Here is a 26,638-nt window from a genome sequence, read left to right on the forward strand (position 1 = left end):
GGTGGCCTCACATACAAGGGCAGGGTTGGATTCTGCCCAAGGTGTCCAGTAAAAAATGTGGATTATTGATACAAATAGCCACTTCAGATTAACTTGCCATTAAAAGCCTTGTATCTACCTTTAAATACATGGGGAAACTGATTTAAGGCCTGCTTCTATGGGCTTCTCCATCTCAGTTTTTTTTTAAGCCCACAATTTTACCGGGGCTTCTTCTTCCAGATTCTTTATGGGATTAAGCTTCACACACACTGCCTCGGCTTTTTCTGGGCAGGTGGTGGTGGCTTTATTTGCAAATTCTGTTTCATTATACAGCCAGTAGATGGGGCTGTTGTTATAGTGCCACTTCCTCTTTACATGAACAAATTCAAACCACTTATTTTTATTACCCCATTTCAAAGCCACGGAAAATGTCGGAAAGAATGGGAGAGGCACTGGAGGTTGATGACATCGTGTAAAGGACCCGCAAACCTCGTGAGTAACCAATCTCAATCACAGGATAAAAGCCCCAAGCAGAGAAGCCCTGTGGGTCACTGTACCAACACAAAAATACACTGCATTGGACACAAAGACCACTGTGCAAGCAGATAATCACAGATAGCTATATACGTGTCACAAGCTGGAACAGACCAGTTAAATGTTCACAAATGTATCATGACAGTTTCTCCCAAATTATCTTAACTGTCACATGCATATATGGATTAAGTCAGCAATATTATTTAGCAGCATAACTTTTAGTTAGGTTCATTTCCAAAGTAAGCATTCAAACATTAAAAGTGTTATGAGATCCAGTACCAAGAACTGTCAACATAAAAGAACACTAGGAAGCATCAGAGAAGGAAAATTATGGGGAGGGGGGCCTGTAATTTTTTTAAGCTCATTAAAAATTCCATGTGGTGAATATCTTCATGGTTGATCCACAGTAAGCATTGTGTTGTGAATGGACTCAGGGAATTCTAGGGCTTAGATGTCTCTAAGCAATTGCTGATAGAGACATCAACAATTGCTGATAGAGCTTTTCATATATGTGGGAGTCTTTTAGGAGCGCATACCTAGCTTGGATGGATAATTCCCATTTTATTCCAAAAGCTGTTAACTATCACTGTGATCATATTGTTCAGAAGCCCACAGTGAGACTATTTTGTGAGATTAGCTTGCAAATCTACTTTCAGCTGTTTCCAGTCCATTATTCTGATTCAGCAAAATGTATGCTTTTGTTGGTTTGCTTGTTTTGTTTTTATTCAAAGCCTGCTTCTCTACCCCAATAGTTCAAGTGTTGTTCAACACTTCATTCGGGACCATTCCAGATATATATTTTTTCATACTGTAATTGTGCAGTCATTGTTTCTGTAGAGGATCCAGATCTCAGCTCCTAAGATTTCACTTTCTTTGTAAGGAAATTCCATTCTTCCAGTGTTCAAAGTACCATATTTTTTGGTAAATATTTCCCCCTTTGACTGCAGATGTTTACTTTATTATTTCAGGTAAATCACTCTGAGTGCCATTGGGTGTAAGAGTGTGTTATATACATAAAATGATAATTTATTATACTTGTATGAGATATAGATATAAATATATGCGCAAATGTGTGTGCGCGCGCACACACACCATCGTTACATTAATTGACCTATTGGGAGAAGGTGGGTTACAGATGGAATGTTAAAGAATGGTAGCAATCATCATAATGCCTCTCAAGTGTTTGCAGAATGCTTCATTATTTGCCTTCATGACTTGCACTTCAGCTCCTCGACACTCTGGGCGATGCCATTTGGCAGCAAGAAGCCCAGCGGTTGTGGTTTTATATGAAATGAAAGTCGGGAGAGATCTGCCATTCCCCACCCAGGTGGTCCTGTAGATGGTAACTGAGAGAGCCGTCCTTTTGGAAAGCTTTTTTCTTGCTGCCTCCTGGCCTGCTGCTCCATCTCAGTGGAAACAGCAGCAGGTGTTTTCTGTCTTGTACTATCTGCTACTTTTCTTATGCTCCCTGCTTGCTTCTGGCTTGCCTGGAGAGGAAAAATGGTACAAACCTCAATATTCTGAGTGAATGGAAAGTCTATCCAGTCCCAAGAAATGAGGCTCATTCACATTATCTATGTGCACTCTGTGCATGCTCTTTGCACATGCTGCTTGCTTCTGCTATCCCGACTTTCTCTCCTTCAATTCCACCCTTGACCTCCTACAATTTAACTTCTGCCGTCTGCACTCCATTGAAACTGGACTTGTATGACCTTCTCGCTGCCAAATTCAATGGTCTCTGCTCGGTCCTCATCTCCTTGACTTCACTTGTTTGCCTTCATACCTTGCCTTTCCATGACGCTTCTCCTCACCCCAGCTGTCTCTTCCTGTCTAATCCAACCTTATCCAACCTTGTGCCCTCCATATACGTTGGACTGCAACTCCCATCATGCTGGCTGGAAATGATGGGCATTACAATTCAACACAGGATGGGGAAAGCTGCTTTATGCCATCTGGTCCTTACATGAAAGTAGTTGAAGCAATGCTTTCTCTGTGGAACCCCGGAGGGCCAGATTGGGATCCCAGTTGGGCTGGATTTGGCCCATGGGCCTGAAGTTCAACAGTTCAGGTTCAACCAGTAAGGGATCCCTTGGAAGACATTAAACCAATTTAAAACTAGGTTGTTAAATGTACTCAAAAGAGGGTATTACTGCATTACAACATACCTCTTTCAGCCACAGCTTGCTTAGCGTTTCCTCCACACGATCCATAAAGGCACTGTGAGCACCTCTTTGGCTTCTGTGCCTCTGAAGATGAAATCATTAAAATATGAGAGTACTACTGAAAACTCCTGCTGCCAGACAGGCACTATTGTAACTAAATGGGGATCCACAGATATATACAGATAAAGAGCCTTGCTCTGGACCTAAGTTTTATAAGGGGAGATGAATAATATTTACTGGCTGAAAAGCTTGCACTGCGGGGACTGAGGACTAGCCATATCAGCTGCCATACTGACACCGATTTACAAATGAGCAGATATAATAAATACCTGTTTTGTAAAGTTAGAAAGATGCAAGTGTTGTTGTATTATTGTTATAGGTTCTGATATCAGATTTTCTGTGAATAGGACTATCACTGTGGGTTTGGCTTAAGAAAATACCTGACCAGAGTCTTGGACTTGACAAAGGAGATGTATCTTCATGGGAGCTAATGGTTAGAAGATTGCTTCTGGATGCAGGACCACTCTGGAATGTTCTGGATAGGAGAAATCCATCAGAGAAGGGAGATGGGGGCATACCTCCCCTCCTTAACTAAGGGTGTTAATCTAGGTGTGTGTGAGTATCTGTCTGTCTGTGTGTCTGTGCAGCTTTGCTATATGCACGCTTTCTCCAGCCAGAGAAAGCCTGCGTACAGCAAAGCTGGTCCACAGCCACAACACCAGCTGGAGCTTCAGCCAACACTTTGTCTGAGGACTGTTTGATGTCGAGGGGTGTGTCCATGCCCTTGATGTCATCTGGCCTCAGAAGTGTTCCCCAGCCCTGAGGTCAAGCAACACACAATTGTTCATTGCATTATGCAAGAGAAACAGTTACATTTTTCAAAGCACACCATGAGTAGTATCATCCCTACAAATTTTCTGTTCCTGAGAATCTGCTTTCAAACAAAGCAAAGTAAAAACACACGCTCTCCTCATTATATCTTCTTCGATTAAAATCCAGCAAACCATCCGTTTTGCTGAGACTCCCAAGCACTCTGGCATGCTGATACCTTCATTCAAGGTACTCAAAAGGGCCTCAGACAAACTCAGTGGAAGAAGATAAAAAGAAGGCAAGAGATTGTAGGTTGTCCTAACCGTAAATGAACCAGATTTAGCAGGCCAAGGCTCCTTTGGGAGAAGCAACTTTGAATCCCACTTGAGTTCTTGAGGCTTGAAGGTAATGAATTTTTCCTTCGAACTGGATCCTCGTTTTTCTTCTGTGAAAGGATGCAGTCCATGGACTATAGGTTGAGCAAATAAAACACATGTATATATAATGTACTATATATATTCTACATTATTATCAATAGGAGAAGGAATTGAGAGCTACTAGTCATAATGGATACATATTACCTCCAGCATCAGTTGCAATAACCTGATTTGCACATAATGCTAACCCAAGGTTTATTTAACCCATGGTTCGTTGCTCTACTCAGGGTTTGTCTGGCAGATGATTGAACAAACCGTGGTTTGTTTTCTCAATCCCTGGGTTGTTTGTTTCCCTCCTCCTTAACCCTCTCCCTCCCTGTATCCCAAATGGCTTTGCAACACTGTAGCACTGGCATCTAGAGCAGCTGGGTTTTTTAAATCATTCCTGCCCGCTGCCTCTAGTGCCTGGTGAAACAACCCACAGTTCTGTATTCACACGTAATGACAATCCATTGTTTAAATGACCAAGAGTTCACAACCCAACAACAAACCATGGGTTCTCTTTCTGGGTTGTTCATAGTTAACAAACCATGGTTTGCACAAACTGGGTTTGCACATCACAGCAATGCAGAATTCAACAACCCACATGGTAAATTAACCAGGTAAGTATGTCTCTGAAAAACAGTTGCTACGGAACACAAGTAGGAAGGTGCTATTGTGTTCATGACCTGCTTGTGTGCTTCCTTTTGGAGCATTTCATTGGGCATGGTGGTAACACAATACTGGACTAGATAGGCCTTTGGTCTGATCCAGCAAGGTTCTGCTTATGTTCTTTTGAAAGACATGTGGCACAACCTGATGCATGTTTACTTAGAAATAAGTCATACCATGTTCGGTGGGGCTTTCTCCCTAGTAAGTATGTTTAGGATTGCAGCTTTAGTCTAAGACTGCAACCAAAAGCATACTAGAAAGTAAGACCTGTTTAACTCAGTAAGACTTGCTTCTAAGTGAACACATGCTTAGGACTGTACTGTGAAGCAGAGAGAAGTTTAAGAGATGGAAGCAGGAAAGTAAAACTGGGAAGGCCCTGTTTACATAAAGGTACAATCCTATGCATGTTTAGACAGAAAAAGGTCCTACAATTCCCAGCATACCACATGCTGGCTTGGGAATGCTGGGAGTTGTAGGACTATAATCTGTCTAAATATCACAGGATTGTGCCATAAGTTATCAAAAGGCCTGAGTGAACAAAAAGATCTTCTTCACCTGGCGTTGAAAAGACCACAAGACGAATCTCTTTGGGAAGGCTGTTCTATAATCAGGGTGCCACTACTGAAAATGCCCTCTTCCTGGTGGCCACCCAGTAATTAAAAGTAATTAGTAATCTAAATATCATGGGCATACAGCAATTATGCAGTTACTGGTTAATATAGTATGATTACAGTAGCTGGATTTTACAACTGTAAGAACAATGTTGCCATGGAATCCTTCGGGATCAACACCTGCCTACTTTTGGACTGCAACACAATATGCTAGGCAGAGTCTCTTCATTGATGAGCATGCTGTATTAGTTCAAATATGCTCAGACAATCATTTCACAGGTACAGATGGAGCACTGAGAACATAAGGACTCAGAGGGGGTGGGGGGCAGGGAGACTTCATCCAGTAACCCATCATCTGCTACTCCAGGACCTTCCAGGTCAGAGGACATAGTTTTACCAGACTCCTCAGACTCAGAGGCACCCCTCCAGTGCAGTCCTTGCTGTCCCCATGCCATAGGAGCCAGTGGCTACAGAAATGGGCTGCTGTTTCCCAGCGAATGGAATCACCTATTGCTGTAATACTTTTGGCAGAAATCCTTCCTAAGCAAACACCCTACTGCATTATGTAAAGAGCCAACATACTCCCATAGGGAGTTTTCAGTTAGAGCATAAATGGCAGGAGTGTAAAAAGCTTCCACAAAGAAATATCCACATACGTAGCTCAGTAGCAGAGTACATGCTTGAGGGCCTAGGTTCAATCCTTGGCTCTCCAGTTTCAGGGAATAATCAGCAGATGATATGAAAGACTCTGCTGGAGGGCCGCTGCCAGCCTGAGCAGACAACACCGGGATGGATGGACAAAACATCTAACCTGGTATATGGCAGTTTCCTATGCCCCTGAATGTCTCCGCTGTGAAGTGTAAAGTTGTCCATTGACTCTGCCTAAAGGATTTCTGGATGCACATCCTTGGCTTCTTCTTACTGCTTTTCTGTTTGCATGGATAAGGTCAGGGCAAGCCTACACAGAGCTTTTGAATGGGTCCAGAAGTCCACTTGTGTCACCTGATATCTCCCTCCTATATTACTGGGGGAGCTGCAGGACTGGATTTGAGATCTTAGTTATGGAGACTGGAGGCAGGAAAATTGCAACCCCACTTGGAACCTGATGCCTGGAGCAAGTGCTTCATACTGCTATTATGCTGAGCATTCACCATCTAAAATGTGTCATATAGCAGTGTCAGCTCCAACAATACCACCTGTTAAACACAGGGAGGGAGAAGTGGCAGCAGCTACAGTCCAACCACACACCTGCACCCCTTGCTGCATCCAATTTGCCTAACAGGTGATCACATCTTTGTGTGACATTTTATGAACAGTGTAGCAGATATTCAGTCTTCTGCTGAGCTTATCACTCCCCAAATCACAACCAGCTGAGTTCAGTACTTAACGTCTAAGCAATCTTTCAGTGCCACATCCGTGTTCTGAAAACCTAGCACACTTAATAGCTGCAGGATAGTCAAACTTGGAACCTGAAATTCAAGTGCTATGTCCTAAAAATGAAACATTTGGGTCACCTTTGCAATCATCTCCGTGTAAAGATTAGTTGAATCTTGAGGATCTACAATAAATCAGCACTAACAATCAGTCCTGCATAAAAACTGCCAAATGGGAATCTTAACAATAATATTTTCTGTTATAAATGTATCAAGAGCTAACCTTTATTTTGATTGTTCCCAAAAGCAATGAATGGCTACTGTAGAGACCAGTCAATGACTATGTCTTTTCTCAAGAACATTAATGTCTTACAATCCTCTTTAGCTTCTTGAAGTCACTTTGGGTGTGTTTACACGCTATCTGCTTCACTTCATTTGCAACTTTGTTGCAATGTTTTCCCAGTTGCATCTTCTCCTTTTCCTGTTTGCACAGTCCTTAAAGAGCCGGCTTATCATCGCTGTAGCCTGAGGGTCTGTGTTGTTTACACTGAGCTCTAATCGAATTATTTTCTTGGTGGCAGAGTGGTGTCTTGGTGGAGTCTGGGTTGGGTCTGATTATCTCATCAGTGTTCCCGCCTCCTCCTCTTGCTGATTCCCCCCCCCTCACCCCCTTCTGCTCCGCCCTAGTTAGTGGCTGCCTCTGCCCCGCCCATCCCGGCACTGTTGTTGCTCTACCCCCTTATTCTGGCTTTCCAATGGCCCTGCAAGGTGGGCTAGGAGAAGAGATAGTGGCTGGCTTTCTCCCCCCGCCCCCCGCCAGTGCTGTCGTTGTTCTTCCCCCTTATTCTGGCTTCCCAACGACCCTGCAAGGTGGGCTAGAAGAAGAAGAAGTAGCTGGCTGGCTTCCCAGTCGGAGGCACTTTTAATACCCATTGAAATCCTAACTGTCAAGCCTTTCTCCTGCGTGGCTGAGAAGGGAGACCCCAAGTAAATGAATTGAAGGGGATGCACGCCTATCCATGCCTACTCAGAAGCAAGCCACACAGATTTCAATGGCACTTACTCCCGGGAAAGGAAAGCTTTACAGCCAATGAGTTTACTCAGAAGTAACACCCCCTAGCACATGCCCACACAAAGTGGGACAAAGCACTAAAGGGGAAATACACAGGGAGGAAATGGGGAAAAGAGCCAGTGGATGATATACTAGTTGTGCATCTCTTCATCTCTGCCTCCTTCACCCCCTTCTTCTCCGCTCAAGCCCTTTTGTTTTGTTTCCTTTAAAGTGAGTTTTAAAGCACACTTTCACTTTAAGGAAGGAGCGGAAAAAGCTGTGTGCAGCATCTCCTCCCCTTTTAAACCCTTTCTTCCCCTAAAGCGGGGATGTGACTTAAGGACTCTCCCTGAAGCGTCTTTGCAGCTCTCCTGATTTCCCTGCTACCACCTCGACTGGGAATTTCATAGGGATACCCAGGGTGGGCGAACACTGCACTTGCATGCCAGGCATGCTTATGTGTGCATCTCTTCATCTCTGCCTGACCACTCCCTCCAGTATCATCTCCCCCTCTCCTTCACACGCAGCTGCTTCCGGTGAGGACAGGGGCAGGTGAGCAACACACCCACAAGGGCTGGGCTACATGCCCCCGGGGCAGAACTATGATACCGAACCCAGTGCGGTTGTGGAAACAGCTCAGCAATGAAGCCGAAGTAAGCAGGAAAAGTCAGACTATAACCAGACTCGGAAGAAACGTTCTTTCTGCGATGAAATGCAGGGCTGGTGCTGAATGGCCACGACATCATGGGAACACACAGACCTCACTGCACAGCCAGGTTGGAGTAAATCGCTGGTGGAAACACAGCCTTTGTTCTAATATTTATTACTTTGAGAATGTGATGGACAAACTATAATATTCCTATGGCAAGTTCTATATTTTTGCTTTTCAGCAAAGACTTACCTTTGCTTAAACACTGTGATTTGAACTTTAGATTCAAAGGGTCTCTGGCATAGCTTGTCACAAAATCTGGTATACCTTGTTCATACTGCAGAGGAGGGGAAATTGGAGAGGGAACATATTGATTAGCTTTGGAGTGATGGCTTGGCACCTGTCTGTCCCTCTTACTGCACATTCACAATAGGCTACTAGTGACCTATACAAATACTTTAAAAAAAATGCCATGATTTAAATTTGTCATGAGTTTTTAACCTTCTGCTGTGGCATTGTAATTTATAAACTCGCCCAGGCATTTTATGTTCCTCTCATGCTACTGTCTTAATTGATGTGTTGTATTTATTTATTTAATTTAGACCCCACAGTTCTAGTAGGAAGGCTTTTATTGTTGTTAGCGGCACTCAAGGCAGCTAACAACAATAAAAGCCAGCATCCTTTTCTTTTTTTCCTTTTTTAAAGAAAAGCATAATTAAAACGATAATTCCTCCGACAACTTCTGGAGGACCACACATTCCCCATCCGTATTCTAAAACAAATAAAGCAACCCTAGAACTGGATGCATTTTCTTTCTTGCTGTACCCAGTGGTTAGGGATGCTTGAGGATTTTGTTAGATTTGCCTTTTTAAATGAATGGATCTGATTCTCACTTTCCAGACTAAATGGACATCAGAACACAGTTATCCTTGGGTTACCACATTCCTCCATATTTTGTGATAGTTCTCTGCTCAAAAAACATAATGCATATAAAAAATGGATTAAAATGTATATTCTGATAAAATGCAAAAGAAAATATCTGTTTTGTAGGGAAATACATTAAAAATAATGCAGACTGATGCAGAACCTGGACAGAAAGGACTTATGACTGAATACAAGCAAAACGATTGAAAACAGACTGATTCATCCATCCCTACAAGCTGTTTTTGGTAAATTGCTCGGATAACAACATAAAACAGATAAATAAGCTTCTGCAGCTTCAAAAGTTACAGAAGACATAAAACTGACAGTAAATAATGTATAGGACATGGTTCAAGGCAGAAATAAGTTATCCAGTAAGTCTAGTATCTCTGTAAGGAACTGCTGATCTCAGCCTCAGTTAATCATCTCTAGAAGTCATAGATACAATACATTTCTTAATTGACCCAGTTTAAGTGCTAGTAAAGAAAACAATGTGGTTCTTATTATAAGGTTCATGCATCACTAGGTAAGTAGGATGGTCACTCAATGAAAGTAAACTTAGGACACAATCGTATTGCCACTAGATGGCCAAAAGATTTTTTGGTTTTCGGGAACTGACCTCAGAGCCAGTGCTCCGAGGTTGGTTCTCAGAAAACCGCCTCCCTGCCCCCTTCTTCACTACCTTGTACGAAGCATGGTTTGTCCCCAGCTCCCTGCTAGGAAGAGCAGCACGGAGCGGGGGAAAGGGGGCAGGGACAGTGGAAACGCTGTTACGATGCTTCCTATGAGCCCACAGGCTTCTCCACACACACCCCCACTCTGAACTGCCCTGGCTAGAGAGCCAAAATCAGCCGTCTAGCCACAAATGTAGGGCAGCCAGAGCATGGAAGAGAAGATCCCCACTGCGCTCCACCCACTCTGCACTGGATAGTCAGTCGCCTCTGAGTTTGGAGGCGACTGACTATCCCGTTAGGATTGCGCTCTTGGTGATAAATTGCATGATTTTGCATGGATTAATCAATTAATTAATTTAATGCACCTATGAATCACAACAGTATTTCTGAAGAAAAAAAACACAGTTACATTTTACATCATGCATATGTTTGTCTTAACATCCTAGAACGGGGATGTTCTAGGCAACTTCTGGAGGTCCGGGTGCCATTTTTGCTCCCTGAGCCCGTGACACAGGCCAAAATCTGTGGGGACTGCACAGTCCACGGGGCTTACACACACACAGTGCCGGAATTGCCAGCTTGCCACCAAAATCCAGAAGCAAACTGCTCCATAGTGCTATACAGCACGGTTGTTGTTCAGTCGTTAAGTCGTGTCCGACTCTTCGTGACCCCATGGACCATAGCACGCCAGGCCTTCCTGTCCTCCACTCTCTCCCGGAGTGTGCTCAAGTTCATATTCATTGCATCCGTGATGCTATCTAGCCATCTCATCCTCTGCTGTCCCCTTTTCCTTTTGCCTTCAATCTTTCCCAGCATCAGGGTCTTTTTCAGTGAGTTTTCGCTTCGTATTAGGTGGCCAAAATATTTGAGCTTCAATTTCAGTATCTGTCCTTCCAATGAGCACTCAGGGTTGATTTCCTTTAGGATGGACTGATTTGACCTCCTTGCAGTCTAGGGGACTCGTAAGAATCTTCTCCAGCACCACAGTTCGAAAGCGTCAATTCTTCAGCACTCAGCCTTCCTTATAGTCCAGCTCTCACAGCCATACGTTGCTACTGGGAAAACCGTAGCTTTGATTATACGAATCTTTGTCGGCAAGGTGATGTCTCTGCTTCTTACTATGCTGTCTAGGTTTGCCATAGCTTTCCTCCCAAGGAGCAAGCGTTTTTTAATTTCATGGCTACATTCACCGTCTGCGGCGATCTTGGACCCCAAGAAAATAAAATTTGTCACTGCTTCCATTTCTTCCCCTTCTATATGCCAGGAAGTGATGGGGCCAGATACCATGATCTTAGCTTTTTTAATGTTGAGTTTCAAACCAGCTTTTGCACTCTCCACTTTCACCCTCAACAAGAGGCTCTTTAGATCCTCTTTGCTTTCTGCCATTAGGGTGGCATCGTCTGCGTATCTGAGGTTGTTGATAATTCTCCCGGCAATCTTAATTCCGACATGTGATTCATCCAACCCAACGTTTCTCATGATGTACTCTGCATATAAGTTAAATAAGCAGGGTGACAATATACAGCCTTGTCGTACTCCTTTCCCAATTTTGAACCAATCGGTTGTTCCATGTCTGGTTCTTACTGTTGCTTCCTGACCCTCATACAGGTTTCTCAGGAGACAGGTAAGGTGGTCTGGTACTCCCATCACTTTAAGAATTTGCCAGAGTTTGTTGTGATCCACACAATCAAAGGCTTTAGCGTAGTCAATGAAGCAGAAATAGACATTTTTCTGGAATTCTCTTGCTTTCTCCATGATCCAGCGAATGTTGGCGATTTGATCTCTAGTTCCTCTGCCTCTTTGAAACCCAGCTTGTACCTCCGGTAGTTCTCGGTTCACATACTGCTGAAGCCTAGCTTGTAGGATGTTGAGCATAACCTTGCTGGCATGTGAAATGAGCGCAATTGTATGGTAGTTTGAACACTCTTTAGCATTGCCCTTCTTTGGAATTGGAATGTAAACTGACCTTTTCCAGTCTTGTGGCCACTGTTGAGTGTTCCAAATTTGTTGGCATATTGAGTGCAGCACTTTAACAGCATCATTTTTTAGGATTTTAAATAGCTCAGCTGGAATACTGTCATCTCTGCTAGCTTTGTTGCTAGTAATGTTTCCTAAGGCCCGCTTGACTACACTCTAGGATGTCCGGCTCCAGTTCAGTGACCGCACTATCATGGCTATCAGGGACATTCAGATCTTTCCTGTATAGTTCTTCTGTGTATTCTTTCCACCTCTTCTTAATCTCATCTGCTTCTGTTAGGTCCCTGCCTTCTTTGTCCTTTATCATGCCCGTCTTCACACAAAACGTTCCCTTGATAACTCCGATCTATAGAGCACTACAGTGGTTAAATTTAGCCACTATGGGCACAAAGGAAGTGAGGTGGGTGGCTACTAGGAGGAAGGCCTTTTCTGCTGTGGCACCCTGGCTGTGGAATGAGCTCCCTAGAGAGGTTTGCCTGGCACCTACAATATCTGGAGGGCCACAGTTCCTTACTCTGGATCTAGGCCCATTTCAGTCTGGCTTTCTGCCTAGGATTGGACCTATTCCTTCCGGTGCCAGGTGAAGACCTTTTTATTCTCCCAGGCATTTTAGGTTTCTAGACTTTTAGCTTTGCTGTTTTAAATCTGTATTTTAAATTACTGAACTGCTGCTCGGTTTTATTCTGGTTGTATTGTTATACTGTGGTTTTAATGTTTTATACATTTTATATTGTTTTATTGTGTGCTCTTTGGTTTTAATTTTTGTGAACTGCCCAGAGAGCTTCAGCTATTGGGTGGTATAGAAATGAAATAAATAAATACATACATTTAAATATATATATTTTTAGAATTTTTTGTGGAGCAGGGGGGTAATAGTGGGGGGTGGCGAGAGCTGCATGTGGTGCCTGGGTTGCATGTGGTCCTCTCCTGCCCTCGAAGAAGCATTCTCTCCTCTGAGTTAAGGAGGAATGCATCTTCTAGACACTGATTATCTAGAGAAGGAGTGAGGAATCTCGAGGCTGTTGGACGACAGCTCCCATTGACAATGTTGGCTGGGGCTGATGGAAGTTAGAGTGTAACAATATCTGGAGGGCCACAGTTCCTTACTCTGGATCTAGGCCCATTTCAGTCTGGCTTCCTGCCTAGGTTTGGACTTAAAACGTGCGGCCCTCAAGGCCAAAACAGACATTACTTTTAAAGTCATAGTGAGCAGCTACATCCTTTTTCATTTTTACTCTAGAGAAGGCACAAGGGCCTGATCCAGACTGGGATCTTGCATCTTATTACTTATTGTAGTGTTTGTTGTTTTTATTATTCTGTTCTGACACTAGTTGTTTTTTATTTGTTGTTTTTGTGTTCTTATTTTAAATGCCACACAAAAAGAACCGCAATACAAACATATCAGGATTGATTTTTGCAGTGTTTTAAGCAATCCAGACATGTGCAGAGGGGTAAAAAGGCATTTATTTATTTATTCCATTTATATCCCATCTTTCTTCCATCAAGGGATGCCAAGGCGCTCCTCCATCCAGGAGATCCAAACCTGCTTTCCTTCAGCAAGGTGGCTGATTCGTGTGCCTTCAGACCATGCCTTGGAACTGAAGGAACTAAAGCTGCAGCAAGCTGCTTATGCACAGGGCTCTGTACAGAATGCTGAAGTTTAAACAATGTAATGGAAAATTTCTAATGGATCATTTCCACTTTGGAAACACAACCACTTAAAATGGAACATCCCTATTTCTCCATGGATGCTGAAAAGGAGAAACTAGGAAGCATCCCTATGCGTAAGCGTTAGATGGAGATGGCAAGCATCTGGAATGTCTGGAAAGAAACTGGTTATAAAAGCCTCTTTTTCCTATTTTGAGGGTACACACATGAACAACGTTGGTGCTTATAGCCAAAGGCCAGTACAATACAAAATTTTAAATTAGAATAAGAATAAAAACAGATCACCAATTACAATAAAAATAATAGTAAGTGATCAACAAAGCACTGTATAGATTTTTGGAACCCCTATACAGACTTGCAAAAATTATACCATAATTTTAAAAAATGTAACAGTACCATTAAAATATTTAATATCAAATAAGATGGTCAAGTGTGTAGGGCACTCCATTAACATTGATGTACTAAGCTCAAATTCTATTTGCTGCCAGTGCAAACTTTGCCACCCTTATTTCTGGGGTACAAGCAGTTATTGAAAGCAGCAGGAAAAAGTGTGAGTGAAGAGGGGAAGAAGAGGGAAAGGTTTAGTCAGAAGAAACACACAAGAAAAATGTTATGGAGTTCAGAAAAGTCCAGTGTAATGTTTTCCATATGTATCCCTCTGTGGGAGTCATTTCAAACATGCTCCCATGGAGGAAAACATTATATTAGAAGAGCCTATTGTTCCAACTGTGACCTCAAACGTCCGTGCAAGTAATAGTAATATTATTAATTAAAAAAACACCACGGGGAAGACTAATCAGCATATTAGTCTGCGTTACACTGGACATTCATGCTGTGATTGAATGTAGGAAAGCAATGTAATGTAGGAGGAATGAAAAATGAATGAATTAGACATGGCCTAGTCTGTTTAAAAGAACCTGAGTCTTGTGGGGGCGGGGGAGTCAAAGCTCTCCAGTCACCAACAGAGCATCAGTGATTGAAGTTTAATATTCCAATAGCCAAGAACTTACTAGGAACCCCTGAGGTTTCAAAGACATTTTTCAAAGCTAATATGAGCCACATAACCCAACTATAAGGGAAAGTTAACTTAAATCATGTGACCCACAGCACTGAATTAATCTGGGCAAAGCTTTGTTGCAAGAGTGCCATCTTGTGGAAACAGTGAATTCTGTTGGACATTCTTTAGTTTATAAACACATCAAATAGGGACCATATTGGCTCTGTATGATGTAGCATTGCACTGAATCCACCCAAAGGCTCCTCTTTTCCATTGTTTCCATCTCAAGACACCCTTATCTTTACCTGTCTATAGTCATATGGTTTGGGATCTTGGTATTTGCTGCTCTTAAACTTTCCCATCTTCACAAACATTAACTGGGCTTCATAGGGGCCCACGTGAGGAAACCTTGTAATGATCTCTGGTTGCTCCTCTTGTTCCAGGACTGGGACAAACAATCTGGACTTTATTCTGTGCAATTCTTCATACAGTGTGTTCATTTTCTTCTTTTTTGTCAGCTCCTTTGACTTTCCATGTGGCTTACCAAAATGGGAAGGACTAATATACAGCTTATAACTAAAATCAGGAGGTTGCTTTATCCAGCATTCCCTGTCGGTGGAGACTTGGGGTTGCTGTAATACTTGGACTTGATTTCGTGCTATGGCTAACTCCAGATTTGTAATAAACTTTCCCTTTGAATCAAAAGTACACTTGGATTGGTTGCTGCTATGGATACTGGGAAACATGCTGCATTTGGCTCTCTGTGCCTAAGCAAGAAAAAAAATACATTTTATTATTACTGACTATTCTTATATGTATGTCTTTACTGGGTTGGATCCAGACTTAGTCATACTTAAAGCAAATCTACCGAAATCAATGGAAAATATGTTAGTCATGACTGAGTTAAGTCCCTTTGATGTCAGCAGATCTACTCTATGACTATGTCTGGATTGAACTCATTTTCCTCACAACAACCCTGTGAGGCAGGGCTTCTCCACACAGGGCTTTTATCCTGCTACTGAGATTGGTTACTCACGGAAGTTTGAGGGTCTTTTACATGATGCCATCAACCTACAGAGCCTCTCCCATGCTTTCCGACCATTTCTGCAGCTTTATTTGAAACTGAGATAATGAGGTAATAAAAAATGCCAATTGAATTTGTCCGTGTAAAGAGGGAGTTGCACTATAACAGCAGCACCATCTAGTAGCTGTATAATGAAACATATAGAACTTGCAGATAAAGACAACCCCTGAAAAAAAGAGGAAGCATGTGTGAAGAAGCCGATCTTAATCCTGCAAAGAATCTGGAAGCAGAAGCCCCAGTAAAGTTGCAGAATAAAATGCCTGGTGTGGAGAAGCTCACACTTTAGGCTGAGGGATGATGCCTGCCCCCAGATCACTCAGTATACTTTGGAGCTGAGTGGAGATTTGAAAGGGGATGTTCTCAGTCTAAGACCAACACTCTAGGTCAACCTACAACTCTCATCATCCCCAGGCACTGGCCATGGTGGCTGGGGGTGCTGGGAGTTGTAATTAAGGACTTTTGGAAGGCACCAGGTTGGGGAGATATTCCACCATGCTCTCTCTCTCTCTCTTGCATTTGTAGAATTGCCAGCACAGCTAAAAAGGCCACACACTGAGTTTCCACTTCTGCTCAGACACAAAACTTTTCAGTGGAAGCAGTTGGAGCCTAAATGAAACATCTGATGATGCATATTGAGTGATGTGTGTATCAAATATCATTCACTACAGATCACTGCTTTTTAGCACCTACAACTTTAGATATTTGACTGAGATCAGCTTTGAGACATGCAAACACCTGCGATTTTGGTATGCCTTGTACTCCACATGGGGATTTGTTATTTTAAGTGTATTACCAGAAATAAATGTTTCATTCTTGAGGCTATATAGATGGTGAAGAGCTCCTCTCATACCAAAACTCAACTATTATGGTGTAGTAGGTACATATGTCCGAAACACTGCCTGAGATGGTAAGAGGCAATGACCTGTGGTGGCACAACATAGAGTCACCCACCAGCAATTTAACTATTATCGATAGCTTATGGTCAGATTACCAAATGATTATTGCAATTAAATATTGAGCCACAAGCAGAGTCGTGCCCAGACAGTGGCTTCCCATGCTCTTCAGATTGCACAACAGCACAGTCCCAGGAACACTAGACATATTCTAGCAAAAAGCAAGGGTTTTTCCCCCCTCGGACACTCCTATAGTGTGTGAGGAAAAGTAGGCATGTGGACAAAATAGCCTGTGCAGCTCCTGGTTAGTAAGCTACAAACAGGTTTTGAATTCATCAGGTTATGCAAGCATTTCATTTTGCTCTGTTTTTTCAAGTTGAGATAACAGTTTATATCAGTTGAGATAACAATGCAAAATAAAAAGTTGCAAAAAAGCAAATATGGAATAAATAGCTAGCCTGTATGCCCAGGCTAACTTGCCTCTAGTTGTTGTGGTGGAAACTTTAAAGAAACCAACAGTTCCACACATGGTTCTCCCCAATATCAGCACATTTTTTAAAGTATAGTGATAGTTATTCATAACAGGAAAAAATGTAACTCTGTAAAGAGAAATACAGCCGAAAATGCAAAAAGATTCTACTCACCCTCTCTTATGCCAAGTCCTTTTCCAAACTCCTGCTGCATCACAGTCTTTTCTTCACAGTGCTACAGGAAACCAAGCAAAGAGAAGAACCCACAGCAATGTTTGTTCAGAGGGATGTTTATACTTTTTGTTGTACAAAGAAGCTTGAATGCATAATAGCATTCATCCCATCTGGGTTGCTAAGAAACAAGACAATTTCACCTCAGGACTCCATTCAAAATTCAAAAAATCCTGAAAATAGTGCCTCTGTTGGAAGGAATAAGAATAGCTTGAAACCCAGCAACAGGGCCACAAGTTCAAGGCTATTATCTCAAATGCTAGGAATCAGAAAGATATAAGAAAGGAAATACGTTTGCGGGGAAAGGAACAAAATAAAATGGGCCATTAAAAAAGAGACTCGCAGCAAATATTATATTATTATTATTATTATTATTATTTTATCATCATCATCATAATCTATCTCAGACTGTTTTGTTTATTTAGTTCTTTTGTAGTTGAACCTCAGTAAAACTCCTAACTTTAAGGCCACTTTACCGATTTCTACCAGTCCCGTCTCCAAAAATAGCGTATTGGAATGGACAATAAATGTTATTACTTCCAAGAATGGCACGGGTATGGCAAGTACTTTTGACCTGTTTACAGTCACCAGTGCATTGCTGGCCTTTTCCATTTGTAAGGCATTTTTGTATCACTGAACATTCAGACATCCAATTTCCCCGCCTGCAGGCTAAAGTGTTGTGGTCCAGAACATCCCCCTTCCTTGCAAATACCTTAACTACACTTAAGGAATGCATTACAATTACCCAGCATTTAACTAAATGAAGAATAATATATTCTTACTTTGGTTCAGAAGGGTTAGGTGCTATTAAACATGGTTCTGTGCTGGGAGAAAAGCAGTGTGGCCCCCACCACCTTGATCCTCCAGTGAAGCATCCCACCAGTCCTTGAACAAGGAGTTTGGCCACAGAGTTTTTGGAAGTCTGGGGAGCATAAGTTTCCAGGAGCAAGAGACGGCTGAGAGAGTTTGAAGAGGATGTGAAGAGTTGCTATCTGAAATGTTGCAGCTCATCCTCCCCGCTATCTTCATTTTTTCCTCCCTCAATCAATGGAATAGAAGTTTCCCTAGTCTGTTCACTGACCACCAGTGGACACTGTGATGACAGCAGCATGGATGACACCATTCTTATGGTGCAAAGCTAGACTCTCCCACTAGATCCTCCCCTGAAGCTGAAGATAAACTCTTTTCAGATGGTTTGGTAGATGATTTGGAGACCTCTCCAAATTCCATAGTATTTGGACTAAATACACAGGAAGTTTATGTGTTTTAGCATCTTGTAAATCCACACAGCTTCTTAGGTCTCTAGATGAGACTATAAGCACGGAGCCTCTCCCTCCAACTGGCCCTTCAGCCTGCTCATGTGGTAATGTTTGCTTGAAATAAATACTCCATGAATCTAGAGAGTAGGAGCTATTTGAACAAGGGTTCTCAAATCAAGCTGGACTTGGTCTGGGTTCAAATACTCTATGTGTAGGGTATTGGCTCCCACTGATGGTTGCCCTGGGACTGGAGAACAGAGGGAAGCACACTCTGGCCATTAGCCAGGGGACCTAGGGCCACTGGGAGGCAGCATGCCAAGCTTCCCAAGAATAAAGTCAAGCCAAGGGGGAGCCCAACCTGGCGCACCCATTGGCCAGAGAAGGAGGAGTTGCAAGAGTTTGCTTCCCCCTCCCTGCCAGAAAGAACTCTCGGCGCCAACAGACAGTTGCCCTGGGACCACAGAAGGAAGGGAAAAGACTGCTCTGGTCCCATCTATTGGCCTAAGGAACAAAAGCTTCCATCAAGGAGAGATCAGGCTGGCCCAAAGTGCATTTAAACTGCCCAGAGAGCCTCAGGTATGTGGCAGTATAGAAATGTAGTAAATTGTTGTTGTTGTTGTTGTTGTTGTTGTTGTTGTTGTTATTGCTCACCACCTCATTCTGGTCTTGAAAAACTGATCTCCCTCCTCTTCCTTTTGCCTCCCCTTCCTTGTACATCCTGTCTTTGTAGGTTGTAAGCCTGAGGGCAGGGCCTTTCTCTCTCTTTTTTTTTATGATGTGAGCCACTTTGGGAGACAATCATTGTCTGAAAAGTGGGATAAAAACATAATAAGTAAATATTGGCTCTCCTGGCTTGCCATGCCAGGAAGTGTCTGAGTCAGCTGCGAGGTAGTGGGCTTACAGTTTTCTGTTCTGCTTTGCCTACAGCTGCCTACAGCAGGGCCTGTTCCCAGTATGCATTCGTTATTAGGGTTGTTGGTTAAAGTTGCTGGTTTATCCTCTGTGTGGCTTTCTCCATATCCTCTGTGTGGCTTTCTCCATATCCTCTGTGTGGCTTTCTCCTCACAATCTCCTTCACTGTGCTTCCGGAAGCTGTGCCAGTCACAGCAGATTCTTTGAGGATGGAGAAAGCAGATGTGGTATCTGGGGTAACTGATAAGGAAGATGCCCAGGCAGTGAGATGATTCACAAAGAGTAAGCCAGCTAGTGGCTGAGCATGGATAAACTGGTGCAATGGCTGAAGGGCCCTCTCAGAGACAGGCTTCCATAGGGAAAAATGAGCTAGGAGGGGAGATTACAAGCAACTCGCCATATGAGACTGAAGGATAATTGGACGCTGCTGGCTCACATGGGGAGGCTGCACCATCTGATTGCAACTCTGCCAGTGGCCAAAGAGAGGCGCATGCGGAAGATCCCAGTGCCAAGGAGACAAATAGGCCTAGACAGATATCCATCTAACACAGAGACCTCGAGCTGAGCAAGCAAACTACATCTATGCTGTCATTAACCATGCACATTTTGCCACATCTGTCAAAGGTGAGGTCCATGAGTTGCATGTGCTGTTGTGGAAGGTCACTTCTGAATACCAAGAAGTGATATGAGTAGCTTGGGAAGCTTTTCCTGCAGCTTTGGAGAGGCTTGGGCCACTTGTCCAGGGCTCGGTGGCTTTGAGAGGCTTTGCTTGCTTGCAGCTCTGAAAAAAAGTGTTTGGAGCAGCACACTTGGTTTTGTGCTGTGGACTCCCATCACCTCCACCACCCCTTATAGTCCTCCAGTTAGGCGCACTATTCCTTCAACCAGAAGTCTGGCCACAGGGCTTTCAGAAGTGTAGCTTGTGCTGTCCTGTGGCATTGAGAGGCATTGCTTGCTTGTCCAGGGCTCTGTGGCTTGGAGAGGCTCTCCATGCTTCTGCTGTCCTGTTGCACTGAGAGGCGTTGCTTGTCCACGGCTCTTGCCTAGAGGCATGGATGATCACACTCCACATATCTCTGGGGATCAACTTCTCCTCTGAGGATCACCAGCCATTTTAAGGGAGGTGATCTCCAGTGATATGCAAGGTGCAGTCCGTCTCCTCTCTTAGCAAAAGAGGAAATAGATCATGTTGCAGAATCTCCTTCCTTTAATGGAGGCAAGCCACACCATACTATGATATGCAAAGCCTGAACCTCCCCCTCTTGCTAAAAAAAAAGGTATATTGTTCTCAGGGACAGGCTATCATTGCAGGTCAAGGGGAAGAGCCCCACCTGTGTCCCCAACCCTGACCCACATGCATCTGACTACTACCCTGATGCCAGGCCCAAGGCTACCAGGCCAGGAGTCCCTTTTAGCTTTCGTATTGAACTGCCTCATTTACCAAGACAGATCCATTTTTCTTGCACACACTCCTTGATAAAGTGCCCTTTAAGTCCAAGCCCAAATTTCATACACAACACAAATGTGCCCACCAAATCCTTGCATTCATCCTGATGCCTTGTGGGGGCTTGTGTCCACAGTATGAATTGCTGCCCTTGAGTCCAATGGTATTGTTTTGGCTGGTCAAGAAGGGAGCTTAAGGTGTGGGAAATGGTTACCAAACAGTCTTGCGTAAGCGCTAAATCTTTAATCTAATTGGACCATTCAGGAGAAGCCACATTGGCAAATCTTTCCACTCAAATCTCTTTTTAACCAAATTGTTGTGGCTTCAGGGTCCCATTTTTGTTAACTGGAACTAAAACAGACAACCAAGGGTGGTCTGTGCCCACAGTATTTTTTACAACTTTTGGCAAACCAATCTAGAAATGAAGTTCTTGAGATTCTCTTTCTTCTGAGTCAGATAACCATAACTGTCCTTGGCTTTATTTCCTTTCCTTTCCTTCTAAATCTACCTGTTTCTGCCCCTGCAGACCCCCATTTATCCAGCACCTGAGCTTCCCTTGGGCATACAGGTTCCCAGTCATCCTCTTTGCCATTTCCCTAGTGCCACCTCCCCCCTCCATATTCAGCAAATGCTAATGTTCCCAAGCTTTGTTTTCTCTATTCACTAGTTAGGTCTGTTAAAAGTAGATAGAGTGCTAGAGAGTGAGTGTGCTAACCAAGCTGTTTTTCTCCACTGTAACATTTACGCATGTCTGTTTTTGAGAACAATTTTTGTGCAAGAATACATCCTGTTTTGTTTTGGATCTAATAAGAGCGTGGGAGCGAATTCCCCCAACTTGAATGAAGTTCTAAGATGTGCTTGAGCTAAGTTCCCCAACTCAGAAGTAACTATTGCCCCATCTGAATAAAAGCATCATGCAGAAATCTGTTGTGTGTGTACCACACCTCTGGCAAGGGTACCTTTTTGGTCCCATGTCCTGTGCAGATGTGACTCATGCTCATCAATGTGCATGTGTGAGTGAGGTCTCTTAAAGTAGCTGCAGCAGTCACTGCAAGAGAGGTGATCTGCAGAGTCCAGCAGAATCCCTCCCTTTCCCTTGGGAAGTGCTTTGCCAAGAGAGGAGAAGAGATCCCAAATTCACAGCAAAAGATAATGATGTTATATGAAACACTGCTCTTCCAGAGAAAATGTTGCACTCCCAACATGTCACCTTTCACTATGAAATGCAAATCCTGAGGAAGAACTGGGTTGTTGTTTTTTGGCCACTAGATGGCAGAGTATTACTTGCTATAGCAATAATTAAAAAAATAGAAAAGCAGAAAAGAGCACAGTTCTGCAATACAAATTGTTATTTTTTCTAATCTAAGGCATTATTTATTTACATCTAAATGAGAACAGAAAACTTTTTGGGGGTGGGGGAATAAAATCAAGAGGGAATGGCCTCCAGTTTGGGGAAAAGATGAAAGAAGGAAAGATATGCTAAGAAGGGAACCAGAAGAGGATATCTGAAAAGCACCAAGATGTTTTAAAGTTCCGAAGATAGGAACAAAGATGAAGATCTGATGGAAACAAGTATCATACTGAGCACCCATCACAGCAAAGTCAGAAGACAGCTGACACGGGGTGCAATGGCAGGACCTCAAACACTAGGTGGTATCTGAGCACAGGTAGCCCCAAGGGTTTGAGTTTCAGGGGCACACGTGGAAGACCGTCATGGCTCAGACTGATTTCATATGTGCCACTTACAGTACAATACTATAGGCGTCTACTCAGAAGTACGCCCCACTGGACTCAATGGGGCTTGTATAGGGTTAGGAACATAGGAAGCTACCTTACTCTAAGTCAGACCATTGGTCCTTCTAGCCCAGTATTGTCAACACTGACTGGCGGGGACTCTCTGGGGTTCTTTCCTAGCCCAACCTGGAGAAGCCGGGGATTGAACCTGGGACCTTCTGCATGCAAAGCAGGTGCTCTTCCACAGAGCTATGGCCTCTCCACAAGGATTGCAGTCTTAGTGCACAATTCTATGCATGTTTAGACAGGAAAATGTCCTACAGCTACCTGGGGAATGCTAGGAGTTGTAGGACTCATTTCTGCCTAAACACGAATAGGAGTGCATCCTCAAAGAGATTTTGAGCCCCTCTCCTGCACTTGGTATACATATGTGAAAAACATAAATCAATTTGAAATTAACTGGTATCAATTTTTAAAATCGTATTGACAGCCAGGCAGGAAAAGGATTTACAATGACATTTCAAACTTCCTACATTTCTGTGTTACCAGTGAAAAAGACACATTCTGTCTGAATTGCATTTTCAGTTCCCCACCCACTTTTTTTTTTTTTTGCCACAGAGTTGAACACATTTGGGAATGGATTTTGTTCACACTTTACACCTTCCTTCCTGGATATAGTCATGTTTGTGCAAGCAGCGGGCGGCCGGCCGGGAGGAGCTTATCAGTATACGGCTGATGCAGATTTCCTCCATTACACACAGCAGGCTCTCTGGTGAAACTGTCGAGTGGGGGTGGGGGGAGCCTTGTCATTAACACTATTGCTGGGGCAATGTTATCCTCTGCTTCTTTCTCCTGCCACATTGCTGCTGCAGCTCCAAGGAAGAGATGGGGGGGGAGGGTTCCGCCCTTCAAAAGAGCAATGTATGTGGACCAGTGCCAGTAAGCACCCTAACACTTTAATTTTAAAAGATCTGGCAAGACACTGATGAAACTGACAAGGATTGTGCTGTAATCAAATTCAAAGTGCATGCGCGTCATTGCACCCATGAGCCTGTTCAGCATTGTTACATAATTGCATCACTGCATCGGCTTTGCATTCCAGAAATGGTAGTGATAGAAGACATGCTGTTTATAATCCCAGATACAGTCACATTCCTTGTATAAAGAAGAACTGTTGTCCTTAACCTTCCTAAATGATATCGTTTTGGTTTTAGGCAGACCCTTCCTGTGTATTGTGTTTGTAAATGCAGGCAGCCACACCTATTGCTACATTTTCAAAAGACTTTGGGTTTCCATGGGGGCTACTACTGTTGCTATATTACTTGTTTGCACCAAATAGCTGAAGGACTTGCTCAAGAGACACTCTCAACAGTGTCACATTATCCCAAGAGCAGTCATTATGTGTGTGGCGTTGGGTTACTGCACAGGTGTACTGCAGCCTTTTTGAGTCAGTGGACACATTTGGAATGTTGAGAGGGTATCGTGGGCACTCTCACAAAATGGCTGCCATGGGGAGGTTGCCCATTCATAAATCGCCTTCCATGGTGGGCGTAGATAGTCACAAAACCCTCATTTCCCAGAAGGCAAACTGGTGAGACTAAAAGAAAAATAACTTGCCTAAGAGCCTATGTACAAGGCAGAAGTATGGTCTGAGCTCCAAAACACTACTCCTTTGAACCCAAATATGGATGGTGTGGGAGGGCATCCCTTTGTTTTACAGCCAGACTTCCATTTTAATAAATAAATACAAATCTTTAAACATAAAATAAACATCAGGGGAGGCAGCGAGCCTGGCAAGCATAAAGAGAGGTGTCCACGTTGGAGACCCCAGGAACAAGGCAACCAATGCAACAACAGTAACAACAACAAAAGAGGACACGCAAGAGCCATAGTCTGAATTAAACAGGCAGTGAGTTGTCCATGTAGAGCAGGAGGAGAGTTATTATTACTATGTTGAGTCAACAGTAAATGTACCAAGCAAAATACGACGGTTTTGTACACAATATAAGATGGTATTGGTATTCTAAAGTGTAGATTGTAGAACTCAGTTGTACAAATCCTTGCAGAAAAAGTCATTACAGAATACAGTTCTCTGACAGAATTTTAAAACACATGCACACCCACACAGTGGTGTACTATTCAACTATCACCATACCATGACTGGTAACAACTTCTAACTCTTGTTAATACTGTATAAAATTATGTGCCATTACTTACCATTAAATCAATTACATTTTCTTTCGTAAGCTTTGAATATAATGGATTTGAATGTTCACAGACTGTAGGTTAACTGGAACCCGCAGTGCAGAAAGGGCAGACCACAACTTTCCGGATATATTTACAGCATCACCATCTCCTATGTGTAAATAATTCAACCCATTTCCTGTAGGCCTAATACTTATTTTTCCTGATATTTTCCCCTACTGATTTATATCACCTTTTATATTTGATTTCATGTACACAAAATGCTTGAATACACAGACTTCCTCCAGTTTCTACAGCCATATATTTAACAGTTACTTGATGACTGCTCATCTCCTGAGGCTATGAGATTAGGAGATTTTGTTACAGATAATTAAACAGGATGTTTTTGTCATTTTAACGCTACAAATTCTGCCCTAATTTCTCATCATGTTGCATCCAAGTGTGGGTCGCTCCTTCTTTTATGTTAGCTTATTCTATAGATGCTACTAGTGTTATATTCAGTGGCAAAATCTATCCATTAGGAACTTTAAGCAACCAAAAGACATGCAGAACAGAGCCATTCTTGCCCTTAACTTTCTAGGGATAGTCAAACTCTCCTGGGTTTGATTCAGTATTAGGCTCAGCTAATATGAGCTATTTTTTCCCCAAGCCCATCTGAAATTAAATAAAATACTACTAAAAACAGTAAAACAGCAAAAGCAGGAGTAAAATCCACCATTCATTAAAAGCTTGAGGAATAAAATTGTCCTCACGTGGTGCTCAAAAACTAATAGAGTTGGCACCAGCCAAACATCCCCAGGGAAACTATTTAACAACCAGGGCACCACCACCAAAAAGGCCCTATTTCCAGTTGCCACCCACCCCACGTGTGAAGGCAGCAGTACAAGACACACATTTTGTTAATGACACAGACTGGCATACCTCTTCCCAGCTGCACTGGGGAACCTTTGTCACATCGCGATTCCCTGCAGCAACGGTCCAAGCCCCTCTTTTGTCAAACCTAAAAACAACAATATGACCAAATCAGTTTACAACTGGTTTACAGTTTACACTTTTGCATAAACCCTCAAAAATCAACACATTTATTAATACTGGGTCATGAAAGGGAAAACTGTAGGAATCTTGTCTGAGTTTGTAAAGTGACATAATAAAAGAAACCATCCATATAGTAAGAAAATGCATGGAGGAGGTTAAGGGAAATATCTGTAACTGAAGTATGTAATCAAACGATTGCCTGCAAAATCTCTCTTTGTGCAACTGGAGGGGGAAAACAAACACATGGAACATTTTGTTGGTCTGTTACGTTTATGGTCTTGCTATTCAGGGAACATTGCACTGCTCATTGGGGATACTGCTGAGATATTTATACATTTATTTACAGTAATTTCAATCTTGCTACAGGCACGCAGACTGTATTATGAATTAGCATTTTGGACAAGCTATCTGTATTTGGCAGTGCCTCCTGATCTGGCCTAAACTCATCTGGAATATTAGTTACAATCCCATATTGGAATTCAGAAAAGATTAAGAAAGCTTGGAAATGAAAAACACAACTAAGGTCATTTCATACCTTCTCCCGCTTTCCTCCTCCTCCCGATCTAAGCACCTAGCATACAAACATTATCTTCCTTACAGTGGGTCCAGTTTACAGCAACTGTAACAATTCCCATTGGATGAGATGGAGAGAGTCATCCAATACTCAGATGATGCTCAGATGATGGTGCTACTCGATGATGTTGGATACCTTCCACCAGGAGGTGAGCCAGTGATCTCACAAAGGCTTGTTCATGACAAGCAGTTCTAAGGAATATCCATGTGGAGCAGCAGTGACCTCATGATAGCCAGTTATATGAAAGCAACATCAGGCAGGTGTATAACTCTGTCCTTTGGCCTACTACTCTCCCCTGACTTC

The 26,638-nt window shown here is 42.9% G+C and overlaps 1 protein-coding gene and 1 long non-coding RNA gene across 2 annotated transcripts; one reads left to right on the forward strand and one right to left on the reverse strand.

The window, feature by feature from the left end:
• Positions 1–1,520: 1,520 nt before the first annotated feature.
• C5H7orf78 (chromosome 5 C7orf78 homolog) lies at positions 1,521–26,638 on the reverse strand. The gene is made up of 8 exons (XM_084858663.1): positions 26,297–26,638; positions 25,648–25,726; positions 17,116–17,176; positions 14,800–15,261; positions 8,510–8,594; positions 3,809–3,954; positions 2,679–2,759; positions 1,521–2,000 (listed from the first exon to the last, which is right to left on the reverse strand). The coding sequence occupies exons 4-8, from the start codon at positions 15,238–15,240 to the stop codon at positions 1,722–1,724; spliced, it is 1,032 nt and encodes a 343-aa protein (XP_084714789.1). The 5' UTR covers positions 15,241–15,261; positions 17,116–17,176; positions 25,648–25,726; positions 26,297–26,638; the 3' UTR covers positions 1,521–1,721.
• Positions 8,225–15,199, forward strand: LOC146344957 (uncharacterized). Its single transcript, XR_014792365.1, has 3 exons — positions 8,225–8,384; positions 9,308–9,426; positions 13,336–15,199. It is a non-coding gene; the product is annotated as an uncharacterized LOC146344957 (long non-coding RNA).

The sequence above is a fragment of the Heloderma suspectum genome, chromosome 5, assembly GCF_057233095.1.
Source record: "Heloderma suspectum isolate Gila_16-S chromosome 5, 16-S_ref, whole genome shotgun sequence".
NCBI classification, from domain to species: domain Eukaryota; kingdom Metazoa; phylum Chordata; class Lepidosauria; order Squamata; family Helodermatidae; genus Heloderma; species Heloderma suspectum.